This window comes from Anomaloglossus baeobatrachus, chromosome 7, assembly GCF_048569485.1.
Source record: "Anomaloglossus baeobatrachus isolate aAnoBae1 chromosome 7, aAnoBae1.hap1, whole genome shotgun sequence".
NCBI classification, from domain to species: Eukaryota; Metazoa; Chordata; class Amphibia; order Anura; family Aromobatidae; genus Anomaloglossus; species Anomaloglossus baeobatrachus.
Window position 1 is genome coordinate 62,651,213 of NC_134359.1, and position 22,909 is coordinate 62,674,121.

Consider the following 22,909-nt stretch of genomic DNA (forward strand, 5'->3'; position numbering starts at 1 on the left):
AATATGTGTATGTGAACATTAGACATTTAATAATTTTTATGATACAATAATCAAGATATTTGGATAGAACATAAAATATATTTATTGGATACAACTTTAGAACACAAAAAACTGTAATAAATTGTAAATATGTAATACACTATGTAATATACAGTAGATTACATATATATCTTGTGTGTGTATATACACTGTGTATATATATATAATATTACATATTTACAATTTATTAGTTTTTTGTGTTCTAAAGTTGTATCCAATAAATATTTTATGTTCTATCCAAATATCTTGATTATTGTATCATAAAAACAATTAAATGTCTGATGTTCACATTGTACTACAATAAATTTTTCACTTAAATATAAGCATTATACTAAATGTTATTATTTAGTAAAATATTCAGCACATTCTGCATTGCACTACTGTCCCCAATTTATTATATATTTTAGGAGTCGGAGTCGGTGCATTTTATACCGACTCCAACTCCGACTCCGACTCCACCAAAATGAGCTCCGACTCCGACTCCACGACTCCGACTCCGACTCCACAGCCCTGCTGGATACTCAATTTGATAATAACATTACTATGCACTAAGCTATGATCCCTCTAGTGGTGGCTGTATACATCTATTGTCTGGTGGCTGTATACATCTATTGTCTACGCAGCAGGTCCCCAAGCCAGAATAACCACTTGGGTGCCTGTGGCTTCAAAGTCTTGTAGGCTCTGACATTGTACTAGTTCATGTTATTACTGCTTATTGCAGCTTGAATATTTGGGTGCCTGCTTCTTTTTGGATACTTGACATCTAATTATACTTTTTTTTTGCACTGGGAAATCATCTTGCTGCATCGCAACCTGCCCTATATGCTCACTGACATGCAGATATTGGTTTATTGTGTTATTACCAATTGTCCACACTTTATTATGCATTTTTAGACTCCTCCAACTGTTTGCCACCCTCCTTTTGTGACCTGCTCACTTTTTAATATATGTACTAAAACACTTTTCAGTTAAAGGGGTTGTCCACTACTTTGATGGCCTCTCTCTAGGATAGGTCATCAATGTCTGATTGGCCAGGTTCCAGCATCCCGCACATCAGCTGTTCTTGGTCCTGGTGGAGACAGCCGGAAATGCTCAGCTTTAGCAGCGCCTCCTATTAATTAGAATGGGAGGCGGATGTGCAGTACCCGGCCGCGGCCACCATCAGAAGACAGAGCAGCGCCAGAGCGGAGCATTTCAGGCTGCCTGCTGCCGGAACCGAGAACAGCTGATTTTCCGGGGGTGCGGGGTGCCGGACCCTGGCTGATCAGACATTGATACCCTATCTTAAGGATAGGCCATCAAGGTCAAAGTAGTGGACAACCCCTTTAAGTACATAATCACAACATGTTTTTACTTCTGAAACAGACACTTCAGTTGGACCAGCCAACCACTGAGCTATAATGCCTCAACCTAGTGTTTCCCTGGGAGATAACCTGCTGGTAGAGGTGTCTGGCAGCAGCACACTTCACTTTGGCATATGCACGTTTGGCCTAGCTGAGCGTGCATGTGCATGGGGGAGTCTGGAGAGAGAACGCTCAGCCAATTGGTTGTGTTAGGTGCATGGGCACCTTTCTGCAATGTAGGGTGCCCGACCTTCCAATGCTGTATCTGGATTGCCTCAGCCAAATATATCACCCTGGACAAGAACATTTTAGATACAATATCTTATTTGCAAAAAAAAAAACAAAAAACACAACAAAATGTAACATTTCAACCACAATTTGTACCGAATAATACACATAAGGGAATAGAAACCATAGCAACGTGACACCATAACAATCACCGAAGGAAGAAAAGAACAGAAGGAACTGTAATACTAACACCTACGGCTGAGAAGACTAATTGTTTTCTCCTTCCTCCCACATACCAAAAGGAACTTTGAAGGAAAGCTTTCCAAAATCTGGAAGTTTTGTAGGTGCGCCTGCCAAATCATCATAAAACCTTTCCTTATTGATACAGAAAAGAATGTTATTATGAGCTGTGTAAGTAAACACCAAGTGACATTAGCAGCAAATATTAAAGGGGATGTCCACTATGAGTGCTGCAGTTCCCGGCGGGTTATTGGACATTGCTGTGTCATGGGTCGGCTAAAGTCATCCAGAGGCCGCTAACAAAACCAGGACATGACTGTCACGTGACCCATCCGGAATGTCAGCACCAACATCGCTGGAACGCAACGCTGCAGGAGGTGAGTATACACCGATCTCATTTGAAATGGGGCCCTGAAGTATTTAAGCAGAGGCTGTCCATCCCTCCATGATGCAGTATGAGGTCAGAGGTCTATATTTGGGGTTACAGATGAGATATACAGTGGAACCTTGGTTTATGAAAACAATCCGTTTGTGCATGTAAACCAAGTTACTCGTCTAGCAAAGCAAAATTTCCCATAGCACATAATGCAAGCTCAGACAATTCGTTCCAATGTCCCATCTTGGTCCCCTATTGTGCCATTCCACACATGCACAAACACACACACACACACCTACAGATATTATGCTCACCTTACCTTCTGTTCCATCGCCGGCCTCCCAATTCTTGTAGTTCGCCGGTACAGGTGTGTATTGGGTAAACATTGCGACCGATGCAGGAACTTCCACTTCCACTGACCGTCTGATAGCCCAGCTCAACTACCCATCTCTACTGAAGGCCCTTTCAGCTTTTTGAGAGTTGGGTGGAGGACATCATCTCTGGTATAGGGTCCCACAGCTGCACCCCAACAGTTTGAGCAGCACTCTTTCCGAGGAGTCTATGCCCTGAGACTAAAGGAGGCGCTTAGCCCCCTCACTTTGTTACTGAGGATGATTTCATTCTTCAGGGATCAGACAGGAGTGGTCCTTGGGGTGGGATGCAGGTCTGGAGAGCTGTTGTCATCATATTAGATAGATACGAATAATGTATGCATTGTAGAAATCTCTCCTATCATGTTCCCCATTTTGATATTAGTTCCACATTCTGGTCCACATCTTGGACATCATAACAAACATGCACTTTTTTTTTTTTTTTTTTAAGTTTCCCATTTTGTCACTGAGGATGATTACATTCTTTAGAGAGGCAATGCTCCGAAAGGTTACATAGTTACTTAGGTTGAAAAAAGACCTAGGTCCATCTAGTTCAACAAAATCTGTCCTAGTCTGGGGCAATATCGAATACTATTTCTGGTGTTCAAACAACAGGCGTAAACACATCCTATACTGCCACCGGCCTAATTCCAGTTCTTCTGTTGGCCAGTTTATGAATGTCACATAAGGGTTCTTATCTATGTATATATATAATTGCCTTATTCTGTCTGTCTGTCTGTCTTGCTCCAAAATTCTGTCGTTACCGCGACAAGCTTCTCATTGGCCGCTCGCCTCGCCTCCGCCCCCCCGCACGGATTGACCACTCACCCAGGCTCCGCCCCCCACACTGATTGGCCTCTCGCCCCGGCCCCCTGCACGCATTGGCAACTCGGTCACGCCCCGCCCTCCTCACGCATTGCACGCCCGCCCTGGCCCCACCCCCCGCATTTCCCGAACGGACACGGAGCCTTGACTCCCAGGTGAGTGCTGCACCCCGGAACACACACACACACACACACACACACACACACACACACACACACACACATATAAGAACAGACACACGCGCACACACACACACACACACACACACACACACACATCAGATCACACTCACTCTCACACACACCTCACACACACCTCACACACACCTCACACACACCTCACACACACATCAGATCGCATCCACACACTCACAACATCCCGTGATATCGCTTGCTTCTCGGCGGCGATACTGTGCGTGCAGTGACCTTCCAGGACCTGCCGGAGGATCACATGGCCGGAAGCATGTGGTATCTCCGGATGTTGGGAGTGGGTGAGCACGTATGTGCGATATCGTCAATGTGTGTGCGTGTATGCGATCGTGAATGTGCGTGTATGCGATCGGGTGCGCAGCATGGGGGATGGAGCACAATGGGCAGTGCGCAGCATGGGGGATGGAGCACGATGGGGGGTGCACAGCATGGGGGATGGAGCACGATGGGGAGTGCGCAGCATGGGGGATGGAGCACGATGGGGGGTGCGCAGCATGGGGGATGGAGCACGATGGGGGGTGCGCAGCATGGGGGATGGAGCACGATGGGGGGTGCGCAGCATGGGGGATGGAGCACGATAGGGGGTGCGCAGCATGGGGGATGGAGCACGATGGGGGGTGCGCAGCATGAGGGATGGAGCACGATGGGGATGCGCAGCATGGGGGATGGAGCACGATGTGGATGCGCAGCATGGGGGATGGAGCACGATGGGGGGTGCGCAGCATGGGGGATGGAGCACGATGGGGGGTGCGCAGCATGGGGGATGGAGCACGATGGGGATGCGCAGCATGGGGGATGGAGCACGATGGGGGGTGCGCAACATGGGGGATGGAGCACGATGGGGGTGCACACCTCCCCCCAAAACACACACACACACACTGCCACACGCGCACTGCACAACACACCACACACACACTGGGAACCACAAACACCCACACACACAGACAACGCCGCACACACACAACACCCAACACACAAACACCGCAGCATACACAAATATACGCACATACCGCGCAACACACACACATTGCACAAAACATACCTTCCCCCAAAACACACACACGCACCCCACACCCACACAAACCGCGCAACACACACAGCACCACACACAGACAACACTGCAGACACACAGCACTCCACAAACAACGCAACACACACACAGCGCTCCACACAAACAACACCGCTCTCACACACCCCCACCCAGACAACACCCAGAACATTTACAGCCCCTACACAAACACTGGCAACTACACACAACAACATCTATATATATATATATATATAACAAAAATCATACATTAACTACACAATACGTAAATTCTAGAATACCCGATGCGCAGAATCGGGCCACCTTCTAGTATGATATAACCATTCTATAGTTCAGTAAGTTGTAGTATAGCCTTAGGGGTCCAGGGTTCTTGAACTGATCGCCTTTTCTCGGGGTCAAGAAGGAATTTTTACCCTGTGGCACAAATTGGCTGAACGTGTCCAGGTTTTTTGCCTTCTTCTGGATCAATAGCTTTAGGTATAGGTAGAGACTGTTTTTAATAAAGTGTTAAAAAATGAATGATCGATCCTCTCATTTCTTTATATTATATAACAGTTATTTGTATACATTAGTTATCAATTTTAGGACTTATTGGTGCTGCAATAAATCAAACTTAAAATACAAGGGTAGACATGTCTGATGGATAGGTGGCCATGTATGTACAAGAGGTTCAGCTTCTTCTGTACATTCCATAGCAGCAGATAGAGAGTAAATTGGACAAGCGTGGCCACTTATTCTCTACCTGATGGGCTTGGTGGGAGTCCTAAATATAGGAACTTCCATTACACATTTATTTCATACTAGTAAATAGCCCGTCCTAGTACTGTAACTGTAGTATAAAATGCATCCACTTGAGGGAAAAGTTCTTGTCCCACGACAACAACCGCATTATATATATTATATATATATATAGCTCTAATGTATACAAATCTGAGTGTATATGTGTGCGCGTGTATGTCCGCTAAAGGAATCCACACCATCGCATTTACAATCACGAAATTTTGCACAGACACCCCATGTGACTCGGGGAACGTCAGACTGTTTTGACCGGAAAATTTAACCCCGCGCTTTACAGTTACTCTACAAAAATCCTGCCTCCATTAGAGTCAATGGAACTGGGAGCCACAGGTTATTATTAGCAGCTCTAATTGGTTGCTATAGGAACAAAGGACATTCATAGCTTATGTGTGAGGTAATATGATATCGGTGGAGTAGGATAGAGACAGACCTGGGAAACAGACAGACCTGGGAAACAGACAGACCTGGGAAACAGACAGACCTGGGAAACAGACAGACCTGGGAAACAGACAGACCTGGGAAACAGACAGACCTGGGAAACAGACAGACCTGGGAAACAGACAGACCTGGGAAACAGACAGACCTGGGAAACAGACAGACCTGGGAAACAGACAGACCTGGGAAACAGACAGACCTGGGAAACAGACAGACCTGGGAAACAGACAGACCTGGGAAACAGACAGACCTGGGAAACAGACAGACCTGGGAAACAGACAGACCTGGGAAACAGACAGACCTGGGAAACAGACAGACCTGGGAAACAGACAGACCTGGGAAACAGACAGACCTGGGAAACAGACAGACCTGGGAAACAGACAGACCTGGGAAACAGACAGACCTGGGAAACAGACAGACCTGGGAAACAGACAGACCTGGGAAACAGACAGACCTGGGAAACAGACAGACCTGGGAAACAGACAGACCTGGGAAACAGACAGACAAAGAGACAGACCTGGAAAAAGGCAGAGAGGCAGACACAGATAGAGAGACAGACAGAGATGGAGAGAGACAGACAGTATCTTTCTCTCTCTATCTCTGATACAGAGAGACAGACACAGAGACAGACACAGACAGACACACAGAGACAGACAGAGAGAGATAGTTACTATCCCAGGCAACGCCTGGGTACTACAGCTAGTATATAAATAAATATTCATGTTCATGATTACTACTTAGTGGAATTAGGAATAATAGTTGTAATGCAAAAATGTCATGGGGGTACCATCATGGAGAGTCATCTCCAATTTTCAGGTGTCAGGAGATTGCAGCGCATGACAGAAGCAATGGTGCCTGGGGTACCCCAACACACGGATTTTAAATGAGAGTTCTGGGTCTGTGTGTGCCGATAGTGTTACTTGGTGTACCTTCAGACCGATGCCGTTACGCTCTTCATCAGGTCCATGGGACTTCAGATAAGGGTGACAAACATTTGCAGAACAACAAAGTAGTCTTTACTTGGCACAACACTTGGTCACAGAATACAGTAGGCAGCACACTTCATGGTATCTTCTGTATAACACAGACACAATCATTGCAGTTTACAACGATGGCACTTTACTTGTGAACATGAACAGGTGAAAACTGAGCATGAAATATAGCAACAAAAAGGAGACAGTTGCACTGTAGTGCTAACATATGTGGAACGATTAATATGGGAATATAAACATGGATTACTACTATGAAAAACATGCAAAAATTTAGATCCTTGGCACACAAAAATGGCCAGTTGTATGTGAGCCCAACAGCAAAGTGATCTCTTTTTGCTGGGTCGCTATCAGTTTGCACCTGTTCACATTAGAAAGGTAGGATGTGCCATCAGTCTTTTTCTTAGATTTTCAAAATACATGCACCAGACTAACCCCTAATATATTAAATGAAGATTATATGACACTCTTCCGAAGAGTGGTGGTAGAATAGGATCCAAACCAGTTATCAAAGTAAAAAAAAATAAAACATCCACACACCTCAGTACTCATGTATATATATTGCAAAGAGGTTTTAAAATTTATTTGTAGCAATCTACAAATCATAAAATAATTCAATGCCCTTCCTCAAACAACTCGATTCGATGGAGTAGGGGAGATATGGACCTCCACACTTCGACATTTTTTTTTTACTTGCAGGCACGACCCCAATGTTGGAACCACTGCCAAAATAGCAATTGCCCATACTAACCAAATCTCAGCAGAGCTTTAAATTCATGTTTAGTTCTCAAAAAGCTCAATTCTGCTAAATCTGGTTGTTTAAAGGCAAAAGACAGAATACACTTATAACTCTGCACCCAAAAGAATAGTCTTCATTTCCAGGAGATCTCCAAAAATGTCCCAAGTGTTGGCAAGTATGATTATACGGTAGCAATGATAGTAATATGACAGTCAACAACAGAAATCATATTTCTTACCTTAAAGCTAAGGTGTAGGTTCCAGGTTGCCGCTGACTTTCACGGATTAGGTAACTGCCTTCTGCAACACTCAGTAGATGGTCTGTTTCCTCCCTTGAAATCATACCAAAAAATCTAAGAGACATAAGTAAGCAGAGTGCGGTCAGACAACACCATTGTACTTACATAAGGGTGTTGGCCACCTTTCAGGACTTTTTTTTTACCTAAATGCATGTAGTAGGGGCTAAAAATATTTTTTGCAATTGGTTTTCAATAAATTTTTCCCACCATTTGACTTATGCAGGCTCTGTACTTTGCTTCACATTCAACTTTGATGTGGGCTGAAAGGATTTTAGAGAAAGGCAGATAAGTGTTAAGCTGGGTTCACACTAAGCGACAGCGACGTCGCTGTTACGTCACCATTTTCTGTGACGTAACAGCGACCTTGTAAGTCGCTGTTATGATCGCTGCTTAGCTGTCAAACACAGCAGCCGAAACGGCGATCATAACGACACGCGTCGCTGTGCTGCAACATGTGCAGAGAGCAGGGAGCCGCGCACACTGAGCGCTGGCTCCCTGCTCTCCTAGCTACAGTACACATCAGGTTAATTACCCGATGTGTACTGCAGCTACATGTGCAGGGAGCAGGAGCCGGCACTGGCAGCTGAGAGCGGCGGACGCTGGTAACGAAGGTAAATATCGGGTAACCACCTTGGTTACCCGATGTTCACCTTGGTTACAGCTTACCGCAGGCTGTCAGACGCCGGCTCCTGCTCCCTGCACATTCAGGATTGTTGCTCTCTCGCTGTCACACACAGCGATGTGTGCTTATCAGCGGGAGAGCAACAATAAAAAAACGAACCAGGGCTGTGTGTAACGAGCAGCGATCTCACAGCAGGGGCCAGATCACTGCTCAGTGTCACACAGAGCGAGATCGCTAATGAGGTCACAAAAAACGTGACTCAGCAGCGATCTCAGCAGCGATCTCGCTGTGTGTGAAGCACCCCTTAAACCCCGACAATCAATCTGAATTATATCACTGACAGGTTCTCAGTTGACTTATCCTGTAACCAGCCATAATTAGTCTAAGGGCATGTACCCGCGATTAGGACTCACTGTGTCCTGGACGTAGCGGGTACTGACATGCGGGGCCACGTGTCTCCTCCGTAGGAGATCGCAGCTGCTTGTACCCACGATCAGGGTTCACTGCGCTGTGGTCTTTCGCTTGTGTTCTCCCTAAGAAGTACACATGCAAATCCGCAGCAAACAATTGATATGCTGCGGTCTGGAAAGCCGCACCACAGGTCAGTGTTTGTTGCGGAAAAAAAAAAGCACAGCGGGAACGGAATTTCTAGAAATCCCATCCACCATGCTTGTACTGTACAACGCAGCGTTTTGGACGCAGCGAAAACACGATATATCCAAAACGCTGTAAACACTGATCGTGGTCACGCACCCTTAGGTCGCATTCACGCATCAGTATTTTTGCATCAGTGTTTGTATGCCAAAGCCAGGAGTGGAACTCACAGATGAAAACAAGATTTGGAAGACTGACACCTATTCTGTGTTTTGGAGACACTCGTAGTTTTGGCATACAAATACTGATGAGATACTGATGTGTGAATGAGGCCAAACAGAGGCAATGACATGCAAACAATGCAAAATGTGTAACGAAAGCCAATTGCAAAAATTATTTTTAGCCCAAAATGAATGTATTTGAATAGAAAAAAAAAAAATGTATCTCCAGAGGTGGACAAACCCCTTTAACTACTTCTTGATCACCCATAAATTTTAAACAGCCAGGCAGTCCACACTTTACCCTGCATTGACATTATAAGGCACCAATGCAGAGAAAGCAACTGCATGAGGGTGCAGAGCGGCTATCGGACACTGCTGGACGCCTACAGAAAATGCAAATGTTGCTGACTACCATGTTTTCTTACTGAATCGCAGTATACACAAAGCTGAACCAGTGTATGTATATACAGTTTAGACAGCACTGACATTGCTTCCGCCTCTGGACCCAATGATCATGTGATTGCTGGGCATAGTGACAGAGCAGGAGCTGCTGCGTCCTTGGAGACCCCGTCAGCTCTGTTTATGCAGGCAGGTAGCGGAATTTCTCCTGTGACTGGGGCTTAATACATCAGTTTCTAGACTCTCCCCCATAAAAAAAAGTTCAATATATAAAAATAATTTCTACAGCAATTTAACCCTTTTTTGATACTATGTGGTCAATGTGACCCCATGCAGATTGCATATGTTGGAGCCAACACATGTTGTTCCACATGATTACACCATGTTCTAAATTATTAAGCAAATTATACTTTTCTCTGACTTTCCTAAATGGTCGGTGCAAATGACAGTCAGTCTAATAAAAGTCATCACCCATTAGAGTACACATCGATTATTGAAGAAACCTCCCAATGATCACAGTATAATCTTCAAAATTAAAAAAATATTAGGCACAGTGGAGTTTCTAAACCTTAAATATGTTTTTTCTTGCATCCATTGAACTTTTGAGTTTTTGGAGAGTTTCTGCTTGAATTTCTTTGCATGATGTCAGAATAGCCTCCCAGAGCTGCTGTTTTGATGTGAACTGCCTCCCACCTTCATAGATCTTTTGCTTGATGATACTCGAAAGGTTCTCTATAGGGTTGAGGTCAGGGGAAGATGGCGGCCACACCATGATTTTATCTCCTTTTATGCCCAAAGCAGCCAATGACACAGAGGTATTCTTTTCAGCATGAGATGGTGCATTGTCATGCATGAAGATAATTTTGCTTCTGAAGGCACGTTTCTGATTTTTGTACCATGGAAGAAAGTTGTCAGTCAGAATCTCTATATGCTTTGCAGAGATCATTTTCAGAGGTCCTGTGCTGTACAACTGCAATCGCCGTGGGGTCTCCAGTTGATGTTACAGCCGGGACCTGGCTCTCACTGTCCAGAGCGGTGCCGTGCTGCTCCTGGCAGTTTAACCCCCTGAATGCTGCGATCAATGCAATTGCAGCACTCAGGAGGCAGGGAGATGGATCTCTTCCCTTTCACTGGTGATCGGGTCCCTGGAATTCGATCACAGGGACCCGATCGCTCCCATAGTAACCCTGGGTAGTCACCATGACGACCCCATATTACTGAGCTATGCGGAGCCTCACTCACCATGCTGTATTCACGGTGTGTGAGGTGAAGTGCTGCGATATAATCCCCTGTAGTGATAAAACATTGCAGGGGATTTAAGAGCCGCAGGAAATAAATGCAGAAACAATTGACATGCTGCTTCTTTTTTCAGCAACAAAAACTGCAAGAAAAAAAAAAAAGCAGTCACAATTCTCTTAGACTTTCGTGGGATGCTTTTTCCTTGCTTTCACTGATTAAAAAAAGCAAGGAAAAATGAAAAAAAGACAAAAAAAAAAAAAAAAGCCACATGGGCACATAGCCTAAATCTAGTAGTTTCATATTATTTTGCCCAATAGTGAAGGACCACAAAGATCAGACACACTGCAAAAAATGTAAGAAATTGATCTGCGAGGACCACAGCAACTGGATGTGTAGTAAGTGCGACTCATAAATAAAGACCATTCTATTACTCCACACATCACCATGTTTGATGTAAATGTTAATTCTTCACATATTTATCCAAACATTCTGACATTAAAAAAGTTCAAAGGACGACTTAAGGGGTTCATTTCATTACTTACATAAATCCTGACCAAAATACAGTACATGTATAGAAATACCAAATTTGGTGGTGGGGTCATATTGACTCCATGGTACCAGTAGTGCTTTTTTTTTTTTTCATGGTACCAGACAAAAAGGCAAATTTATTTATTTTTTCAAGCAGCCCTCTTGTGATCGGAAAAAAAAAAAAAAAAAAAGTGAACACTTTTTTTTATTTATTTTTTTTTTTTTTTTACAATATCCCGTTATATCAGAAAAAAAGGAATATAATAAATGATATAAAAATTAAGCCCTATATGTTGTGGAAAAAAGAAAGATAAGGGTTTATTGACTATTTTGATTATTTAAAAGAGAAAATCAGATTTCATGTTTTGCACTGATGAGGGACAACACCCCAAAACAGTGTCTACAAATTGAGATTCTGGTTTGACCCCCCCCCCCCCCCTCCAAGTCATATCGAAATTCTCATTAACCTCTTCACTAGACATGAGTGAACCTCAGGCTCGAGGCTCAGGGTTCAAACTTGGAAAATGACGTAAGAATCCCCATAGTGCGTATTGTGCTGTGCTTGTGTGTGAGTGATTATTTGCATTGTGCTCGCTGCTGGAAGTGTTTGTGTGTTGCAAACTAGGCTTTCATTCAGTGACTGAGCTGTTTTGGTCTCGGAGAATTAAAAAAAAAAAAAACAAACAAACAAACCCATACAAACACTGCCCACTTTGGTCCAGAAGTGTTTTGCTATTGGACTAAAGCAAAACATTTCCAGAGGCGGTATTTTCACGTGCCACAACAGCAGACTTACCCCATACGTCACAAGTTGGGAAGCCCTTCCCAAACATGTCATATGTGTCATGAAGGGATCAAAGCACCAATCCAAAGGATTTTTTTATTGCACCATTGCAGTGGTGTTTTAAATCTAAAGTCCTCTGCCCCCTGTCCTCCAGCAGATTCACCTTTTCTCGATGCTGCTCCCCTTGGTCTCTGCTATTTGTGACCTGCCAGCGCACTCCAGTGTTTCATGGAGTGAGCCAGAGGTCATTCCTCAATGCATCTCTTTGAGAGTCATGCTCTTGCTCACAGAGATGTATTGGGAACTTGAGACAAAACTTTTTACTTCTGACCAGTCAGAACTTACTATCACCAGATGGCACTGCATGACCGGAGCGGCGTTGGTAAAAGGTGGAGCCGTCGGTAGGCAAGTGTAATACGGGGGGGAGGGGGGGGGGACTTGCATTTAATGCGTCACTCCAGTGCTGTAAGAAAACCAAAACACTGGAGAGGTGCTTTAAAGGGTTGATATTGACTTTTACGATTGCTACTTACAATAGGTGTCTCTAGAGTTCAAGACCTCTTCCTTTCTGAAGAGACAATTTGTATATTTAATTTCCAGGAGATCATTGCATGGTACATAAGCCTCCTTAGGCTAGGTTCACATTTTCGTCAATTTATATCAGTCACAATCCGCGGCTCTGATAAACAACGGAATCCATTTGGCGGAATCTGTTGTTTCCCATAGGCTTGTATGAGTGGCGGATTGCGACTGATGACCTTGAGTTGCATCCGCTGTGCAGCGCATCAGTCGTTTTTGGACTGACCGCCGGGCAGAAACAACGCAGAATGTAACGTTTTTTGGATCCTGAAAATTAACGCACCGCACAGGAATCCGTCAAGCTTGTAATGTTTGTCTATGGTGCTGGATTCCGTGGTAATCTGTCTTACGACGGAATCCAGTGCTGGATTCCGTCATGCTCTACTGAGCATGCTCAGCATGTTTGGCACACCCACTGGGCTGTCCCAAACACAAACAGATCATGACGGATCTGTCAAAAAACGGACACAGGACGTGTAAAGGACGCGACGGATCAGTTTTTTCACAGGATTCCTATGAACGGAATCCTGTGAAATAACATCCGTTGCGTCAGTTGACATCTAGAAAACGACGGATCCGTCGCTCACTCGCAATGACGGACCTGACGGATTTAAAACAACGGAAATGTTAACCTAGCCTTACAGTGGCATCTCACGCCCAACAAGGAGAACAGTTGCCCCTTGATCCCCTGTACGTGATGAAGAACCTAAAAATATGCCTGGACTGGAGGGGGGGGGGGGGAATGGCCCGGTTTAAACTGGTTAATTTTTTTCATCTTTGGTGTTTGTTGTATTAAAAAGTTGAAAGATTACTAAAAAAAAATTGCTTATTTATTAATGGGATTATGAGATTCTTCTCTTCAACTCAGAAGTATCAGAGGCCTCACAGGCCAGGGGTCCATGTCGAGAGATCATTCCTCTTTACAAGATCATCAAAGGGATGGAGAAGCTTGTGTGGGCCCTATGTGGTCAATGATGGGAGACTAAAACTCTTCACATTACCAGTACTCTCCAGCCCTGTTATCCCTCCTGGTCCAGCAGTAATATATTGGTTACATGCCTTAAAATGGTTGTGAAATGTAGAAAACCACTGTCCAGATACTCAGTTTGGATCCATGAACATCACAGAGTGGGTCTCCCACACAGGATCTTTCTCTATCAGCCAAATGGACAGTCACATTGGCCATCTCAAGCCATGCATGTGTTACAAGGATGACTATCTGGATGACCACTATACCATGACATATGATTGACTGGCCATATCTTTCCTTGGACGCAGCAGATCCAGTCTGAGAGGTGGTGGTGGGATCTCTAATGACACAACCTCTTTCCTCCAAACCATTCTGTCCTACTTACAAGATCTTTTAAATAGAGTGTTCCGCATTGTGATCTTCCCGGCTGCATATGCATGATGGCAGGCCTCTCGCTCTTTCTGTGGTGCAGACAATTATGGTTATATATAGATAATTATACGCTAGATTCTAGGAGCTGATAGAGGTTGTGATGTGGTTTATCAGCCGGCAGAAATCAGGCTGTGCTCACATCAATGTTGGATGATCGTCTATAATCCTCGGTTGCAGTTTCCTTTGCATCCAGTGTTATTCTTCCATTAAAATGAAAGACCTCACCCCATTAAAGGAGGCCAATCGCGCTCCTTGGATGTCTATTGTTCAATAGATCCTCCATTGCACCGTTTCTATTATCAGAGGAATCCACCACACAGATGTTAACAGACCCTCAGACTACATTTACTAATCCGTTTTTACTTCCATGACCGATTGAGGTTAATGGAACCAGTCATAAATTCATTTTTTCATTAAACTGATATGTATGCCCGTTCCAGTAAGCGTCGTGAACGTCCTAACCTCACCAATTCTTGTGGATCAGGCTTGGGTATTCAAGCCCAATAGGAATCCATCAAAAACAGAAGAAAAGATGGAAGATGCCAGTTTTCCATCTTTAAAGGGAACCTGTCACCAGATTTGGTGACTATAAGCTTCGGCCACCACCAGTGGGCTCTTATATACAGCATTCTAACATGCTGTATATAAGAACACAGTCCGCTGTTTAGAACGTAAAAATCACTTTATAATACTCACCTAACGGGCGGTGCGGTGCAGACTGGTCGGATGGGTGTCTCTGTTCTCCAGTACTGGCAACTCCTCTTTCGGCCAGCTTTGTCGTCCTTCTTCTGAAGCCTGGGTGCATGACGCGTCCTACGTCATCCACACAAGCCAATACTGCGGTCCTGCGCCCAGAGAACAGAGACACCCATCCGACCAGTCGGCACCGCACCACCCATTAGGTGAGTATTATGAAGTGATTTTTATGTTCTACACAGCGGTCTGGGCTCTTATATACAAAATGTTAGAATGCTGTATATAAGAGCCCAATGGTGGTGGCGCAGCTTATAATCACCAAATCTGGTGACAACAGGTTCCCTTTAACTCATCATATTTGGACACATCATACGGAGAGAAGGACATCTTTATCGGATGAATAGAAGGAACAAGGCAAAGTGGAAGACCAGCAACCTGATGGCTTGATATTATCAAAATAAAGGTGGAGAAGCCCCTGGTGGACCTATCTAGGCTGGCAAAAGATTAATCTTCCTACAGAGCGTTCATCCATAAAGTCACCATGGCTCGAGATCGATCTGAAGGCCATTCTAATAAATTGGCAAGTGTCATTTGAAATAATTTCGGACAATTTACCTGCAGTTTTTTTTTAAATTGCATGAGACAAATACAGATGCAAAACAGATAGCATGGAAGAAAAGCATCCCGCTTTTGATGGAAGTAAAAAAAATGTTAACAGATGTTTGCATGCAGCCTTACTTGTGAGGACAGTGACCTCAGAGCAGAACTCATAATGAAACCCAAATATAAAAATCAGCTATAGCATCAGATGAAGCTTATAACTGTTTTCGTCTTTTCAGTTTCTGTGCCAGATACAAACACTAGATTATTAGATTTTTAAACTATTAGATAGTGGATTAAATTAATTATACTTTGATTTTCATGTAAAAACAAGTTATTAAATAAAATGCAGTATTTTAATAGAAGATGGAAGGCATACTCACTCTCTCCCATAATACTTTGGTCTGTTTTCCACCTGCAAAATAAAGACATCCATAAATAATCATGGTCCATTCAATGTGATAATTTGGTCAAGGTTGAGATCAGTAGACTTCCCACCAGACATAATCCCATCTATCCAGTATTTACCCCCCCATGTAGTGGGAAAGGCAATTAATGCATTAGGGTGGGATATCCAATTAACACACCATAGTGAATAATTGTCTGGTCTCTCTGCTTTCTACCAGACAATGGTCAGATACAGTCTCACTGGATGGTTCAATGGTTAATTAAATTTACTACAAGTGAGAAAAGCTTGTATTGATTGGTACCACTGAAATCCCCCACATACAATACAAATCACTGAGACAACAAAAAGATCGCAGATTGAAATCCAACGAGCTGGATCCTTCTCTCAACTAACATCTCTGGGGAGAGTCGGACCGCTTGTCGATCTTGCTTACATCTGCAGGTTTGGCCGACGTTCGTGTAATGTGTATGGGAGCCTTAAAAGGGGTTACACAAATTAAAGTGAAAGTTGAACCATCATCAGATTTGGCTTTCAGTACCATCTCTATGCTTTAAAAGGAACCTGTCATCAGATTTGTTCTTTATAAGCTGCAGAAACCACCAGTGAGCCCCTATATACAGCATTCCAGAATACTGTATATAAGAGCCCAGGCCGCTCTGTATAAAATAAAAAACACTTTTATAATACTCACCTAGGGGGCGGTTCGGTCCGATGGGTGTCACTGCTCAACGGTCCGGTGCCTCCTTCTGCTGCAATCTCTTCCTCCTTCTACCCAAACCAGTATGAACGACGCGTCTATGTCATCCACAAAGGCCGACACTGCTATACTGCGCAGATGCACTTTGATCTGCCATGCTGCGGGCAGATCAAAGTACAGTAATGTGCAGGCATGAGAAAAGGTTAAAGACCGCATGCGCACTACAATACTTTCAGCAGGGCAGAACAAAGTGCGACTGCGCAGGCCCTCAATGCTGGCCTGTGTGGATGACATAGGACGTGTCATGCACACAGGCCTCAGAAGAAGGACGGTGATCGCCGCAGAGAGGAGGCGCCGGACCGGAGAGCAGCGACACCCATCGGACCGGACCGCCCCTTAGGTGAGTATTATAAAAGTGTTTTTTACGTTATACAGAGCGGCCTGGGCTCTTATATACAGTATTCTGGAACGCTCTATATAAGAGCTCACTACTAGTGGCAGAAGCTCAGAGTTACCAAATCTGTTGACAGGTTCCCTTTAAAACATCTTCTCCTGATGTCACCCTTAGGCTAGAAACACACGGTCATTAATGCGAATGAATCGCATGACATTCAGCTCCTACTCTGCTGGAGTTTAAGCCGAGTGTCATGCGACTGTCAAGCCACTATCATGCGATCCTGCAATCGCAGCATACCCGCGGAGGATAGGGTGGGCGCTGCGGAGGAGAAGAAGTGATTAATCTCCCTATCTCCTCCATTATCAGCTGATGTGCTTCTCGCATTGCACTCACATTACATTGAGTACAGTGCGTTTTTCACTTGCACCCATAGACTTGTATGAGTGCGAGTGAAAACAAATCGGATTCCACACGCAGCATGCTGCGATTGTCTTTTTGGTCCGATTAGGGCTGAGAAAAAAAATTGCTCGCGGCCACAAAGCGTGATATTGGTCTGAGTGGAATGCGATTTTTTAATTTACTCGCCGCGTGTGCTCAGCCTTAAACTACTACAAAAAATACCAGTGGTTGTTTGTCCAGTTTCCAACATGTCCTCTCTCAATCTGAAACAGAGTATTTCCAAAACTGAACTTCTTGTGTTTCCTCCTTCTAGTAACCTATCTACACTTCATATTTCAATTTCCGTTTGGACTAACCATAATTCCCAGGCAGTCTGTCTGCTGTTTAGGGATTATATTTGACTCAGAACTTTCCTTCACTCCATACATTCAATCAATCAAACACTCGCTCATGTCACCTGTACCTCAAAAATATCTCCAGAATCAGACATTTTCTTACTTTCCAAAAGGTACAAACTCTTAGGGGTGCTTCACACACAGCGAGATCGCTACTGAGATCGCTGCTGAGTCACGGTTTTTGTGACCTCATTAGCGATCTCTCTGTGTGTGACACTGAGCAGCGATCTGGCCCCTGCTGTGAGATCGCTGCTCGTTACACACAGCCCTGGTTCGTTTTTTTATTGTTGCTCTCCCGCTGATAAGCACACATCGCTGTGTGTGACAGCGAGAGAGCAACAATCCTGAATGTGCAGGGAGCTGGAGCCGGCATCTGACAGCCTGCGGTAAGCTGTAACCAAGGTAAACATCGGGTAACCAAGGTGGTTACCCGATATTTACCTTCGTTACCAGCCTCCGCAGCTCTCACGCTGCCAGTGCCGACTCCTGCTCCCTGCACACGCTAAGCTAAGCGGTGTGAGCTGGTAACTAAGGTAAACATCGGGTAACCATACCCGATGTTTACCTTAGTTACCAGTGACCGCAGCTTCCAGACGCCGGCTCCGTGCAAGCGCAGCATCGCTTGCACGTCGCTGCTGGCTGGGGGCAGGTCACTGGTCGCTGGTGAGATCTGCCTGTTTGACAGCTCACCAGCGACCATGTAGCGATGCAGCAGCGATCCTGACCAGGTCAGATCGCTGGTCGGATCGCTGCTGCATCGCTAAAGTGTGAAGGTACCCTTAATGTAGCTTAGATTCATTCTAGCGTTGACTATGGAAACTCACCACTAATCATTCTTCCGCTCATTAAACGCTCTTCTCTTTAATCTGTCCAGAATGCAGCGACCAGACTCATTCCTGCCAACCAGCTGCACTGGTGCCTCCACCCTGTGCCAGTCATTGCACTGGTGGCCCATTTGTGACAGAATACAAAATAAACTTATCACACATAGCTCTATATATAAAATCATCCAAGCATGCCAATGTTTAACCCCTTAACGACCGCGGGCCGTAAATTTATGTCCTAGCGGTCATAACGTTACTGCCCGCGGTCTGCCGGCGGCAGCATGCTGCGATCGGCACATATCTCAGCTGATTTTCACAGCTGAGATGTGTGCCTGCTAGGCACGAGCAGAATCGTTATCTGCTCGTGCCATTTAACCCCTTAAATGGCGCTGTCAATATGTGACAGCGCCATTATAAGCGCGATCGCAGTAAACTTTTACTTACCGCCCGATACCGGAAGTCACGTGACGCGATCACGTGACTTCCGGTAGTTGTCATGGTAGCTCAGGGTCATGTGATGACTCCTGTACTACACATGAATTGCTTTCACTTTCGATGTGCCCGCAGCCCAGTGAAAAAGAAAGTGAGCGTATCTGCTGTTTACAGCTATGTAGCTGTGATCAGCAGATAGTGCAGAGCGATCGGACTGCTGATCGCTATAGCCCCCTAGGGGGACTAGTAAAATAAAAAAAAAAAGTTAGAAAAAAGTTTTAAAAAATTAAAAACAAAAAAAACCTAAAAGTTCAAATCACCCCCAATTCGCCCCATTGAAAATTAAAGGGTTAAAAAAATACACACATTTGGTATCGCCGCGTTCAGAAACGCCCGATCTACCAAAATATAAAATCAATTAATCTGATCAGTAAACGGCAAAAAAATTCCGAACGCCAAAACGACGCTTTTTTTGTCGCCACAACTTTTGCGCAAAATGCAATAGGAGGTGATCCTTTTTTTGCTTGGATCTGCACTCCCCCCATTCGGCACAGGTGTTTTTAATCAGCAGGAGACTGCAAGAGGGGTCAGCCTTTTTAGCTCCCAGTTCACTCATGGGAGCCAGTGGGAGGTGAGTGCACAGCTCCTCTCACTGTGTGTTGGTGCTGTGCGGTGGCCGCTGTTGTGGTGGTGTCGTGACAGTGGGGCAGTGCGGCCTGGAGCCTTGGGGGCTTTGCCTTGCAGCATGGGTGCTGTGAGGCACCGGGTCGCCTGCCCTGCTGGTGCTTTGTCGCTGCAGCAGTGGTTGGTGCACAGTGCCGCACCACAAAGGCTTTAGATTAGGGACCCACTCTAGAGGTTCGCCGTGACGTGGCAGTGGGCTTAATACAGTCTGATCAGAATGGTAACTAAGAACCTCACGTTCTATTTAAATTTTTGCCTAGCGGCTTTAGATCAATGTATTTTTGGGATGTGCGATCCATGTCTTTTTCTCCAATTGGCGCATGGTGATCAAAACGTAGCATCTGCGCAAAAATGGTACCGTTAAAAATGTCAGCTCGAGACGCAAAAAATAAGCCATCACTGAGCCATAGAGCCCGAAAAATGAGAACGCTACGGGTAACGGAATATGGCGTAAAACGTGTGCCACTTTTTTCGGACAAACTTCCGATTTTATTTAACCCCTTATATAAAAGTAAACCTATACATGTTTGGGGTCTACAAACTCGCACTGACCTGAGGCATCACACCCACACATCAGTTTTACCATATAGTGAACACAGTGAATAAAATATCTCAAAAACAATAGTGCTATCGCACTTTTTTTGCAATTTTTCTGCATTTGGAATTTTTTTGCCGTTTTCCAGTACACTATATGGTAAAACTTATGGTTTCATTTAAAAGTACAGCTCGTTCTGCAAAAAATGAGCCCTCACATGTCCATATTGACTGAAAAATAAAAAAGTTACGTCTCTCAGAAAAAGAATGGCGGAAAAATAAAAAGCGGAAAGCGAAAAAAAAAATCGGCCGGTCGTGAAGGGGTTAATTCTGTTATGACTGTGACATTATTGGCAGCCAGTTTTTACCACACTATGAAAGCTGTAAAGATAACACCCAAGAAACAATTACAAAACTCCATTTATTTCAAAGCAATTTCATTGCAGTTGGAAATTTTCACCAGACTTCCAGTTCATTTTTATGGTAAAATGAATCATGTTGCCAAAAAAAAAAAAACAACCAAAAACAAACAAGCCCTCAAAATTACTATGATGATGGTAGACTTAAAAAATAAATAAATAAAAATAAAAAAATAAGGCTCCAGGAAAAAGGGGAGGAAAAAAAGCATTCGCATAAAAGGAGAAAATAAATCACCTAGTTGGAAATGGGGTGATGGGAAAGCTTCCATAATATTTAGTGAGGATATCAATCAAAACAATATAATTAACACTTATAGGTTGAACTTCCAAAACTACCTAACTGACATCCATGGAAAGGACAAGGAATTGGATGTACCTAGTATAAAGAACAGCACTATATGATGAGTAGTGGCCGTTCTTGTGTACTGCAGCAGGGCGCCAATTCACTTTTCTAAGGCTGCTTTCACACATCCAGTTTTTGTTGAGCGGCACAATACAACGGCGCTTTGCAGAAAAAACGCAACCGTTTTTTTTTTGCCGCGGGTTGCTTTTTTTCTGCATAGACTTGCAGTAGCGCCGTATTGTGCCGCATGGCCTTGCGTTGTGTCCCTTTTTTGCCGGATGCGGCATATTTAGCCCATAAGGCGGCCGCATGGACGTTGCCTGGCACGTTTTTTTGTGCGGCGAAAAAAAACGCATCGCACAGGATGCAGCGCGATTTACAATGTTAGCCTATGGCCGCCGGATGCAGTTTTTTGCACTGCGCATGCTCAGTATCAAGCCGCATCCGTCAAAAAACGGACGGGCCGCACGGAAAAACTTACGTTTTTTTTCACCGCATAGGTTTTTGAGCCGGATTGCGCCACACTGCAAAAACCGGATGTGTGAAAGCAGCCTAAGTGTTTAGCTGCAGTACTCAAGAATGACCACTAGACCATGTACTGAGCTGCGCTGTTCTGGCTCTGCACTGTGTATAACCGGCTGTAAAAGAGAACCGCACCCCCCACGCCCCTACAATCTGGAACTGATGCCTTATCCTAAGGCCAAGTCATCAATGTCCTGGAAAACCTAACCCTAGACATATCTATATACACAGTATCAGAGGGGAAATTGTTCATGGCAGGATCTATGTGGTTTATTTTCATCCTTTGCTATATCTTTAATTTTCAAGAAACATATGGACATGACTAGGCAGTAAAAGAAGCCCCACATATACGCCTGTACCTAATTCTACCTCAGTGGGGAGCAGGCCGAAGAGAAAAGTCTGATGACAATTAATAGGAAGAGTCATTAACACAGATCCATGATTAAAAACAGAATGTAAAACCCTGCGGGGAGGTCTTCATCACAGATCTGTGCTAATAATGAGCACTTATAAATAGAATCCAGATTCCTGCCCTCGGATATCCAGTACAGCTTATCTCCCTCGACCTTAAGGGGTTATTCTCATCTCCAAGATCCTATCCAAATATGTAGTAGGTGTAATAGTAAAAATACTATGTGTCCCTGAAAATAGGCCACTGCAGAAATTTTCACCCTTTTGAAGTATAGCTTAAATATACGCCCTACCCCGAAAATAAGCCCTAGTTGCGATTCAAATAATGATCCATGCACCTAAAAAAGTGTAATGAACTGTCCTGTTGTATTTTCCAAGAAAGCAGACACCTTGAAAAGTCAGAAGAAACCTTGAAAAGTTGAGAAGAAACCTTGAAAAGTTGAGAAGAAACCTTGAAAAGTTGAGAAGAAACCTTGAACAGAGAGAAGAAACCTTGAACAGAGAGAAGACCGCCCCAAAAAGAGAGAAGACAGCCCCAAAGAGAGAGAAGACAGCCCCAAAGAGAGAGAAGACAGCCCCAAAAAAAAGAGAGAAGACAGCCCCAAAAAAAAGAGAGAAGACAGCCCCAAAAAAAGGAGAGAAGACAGCCCCAAAAAAAGAGAGAAGACAGCCCCAAAAAAAGAGAGAAGACAGCCCCAAAAAAAGAGAGAAGACAGCCCCAAAAAAAGAGAGAGAAGACAGCCCCAAAAAAAGAGAGAGAAGACAGCCCCAAAAAAAGAGAGAGAAGACAGCCCCAAAAAAAGAGAGAAGACAGCCCCAAAAAGAGAGAAGACAGCCCCAA

General features: G+C 44.3%; 1 protein-coding gene across 1 annotated transcript in view; it reads right to left on the reverse strand.

Annotated features, from left to right (window-relative positions):
* CHN1 (chimerin 1) overlaps positions 1-22,909 on the reverse strand; it is a 173,113-nt gene that overhangs the window by 79,817 nt on the left and 70,387 nt on the right. Inside the window, exons 5-6 of the mRNA XM_075317358.1 lie at positions 15,986-16,017; positions 7,879-7,992 (exon numbers count right to left, since the gene is read on the reverse strand). Coding sequence (XP_075173473.1) covers positions 7,879-7,992; positions 15,986-16,017 — 146 coding nt within the window. The remainder of the gene's footprint in view (positions 1-7,878; positions 7,993-15,985; positions 16,018-22,909) is intronic.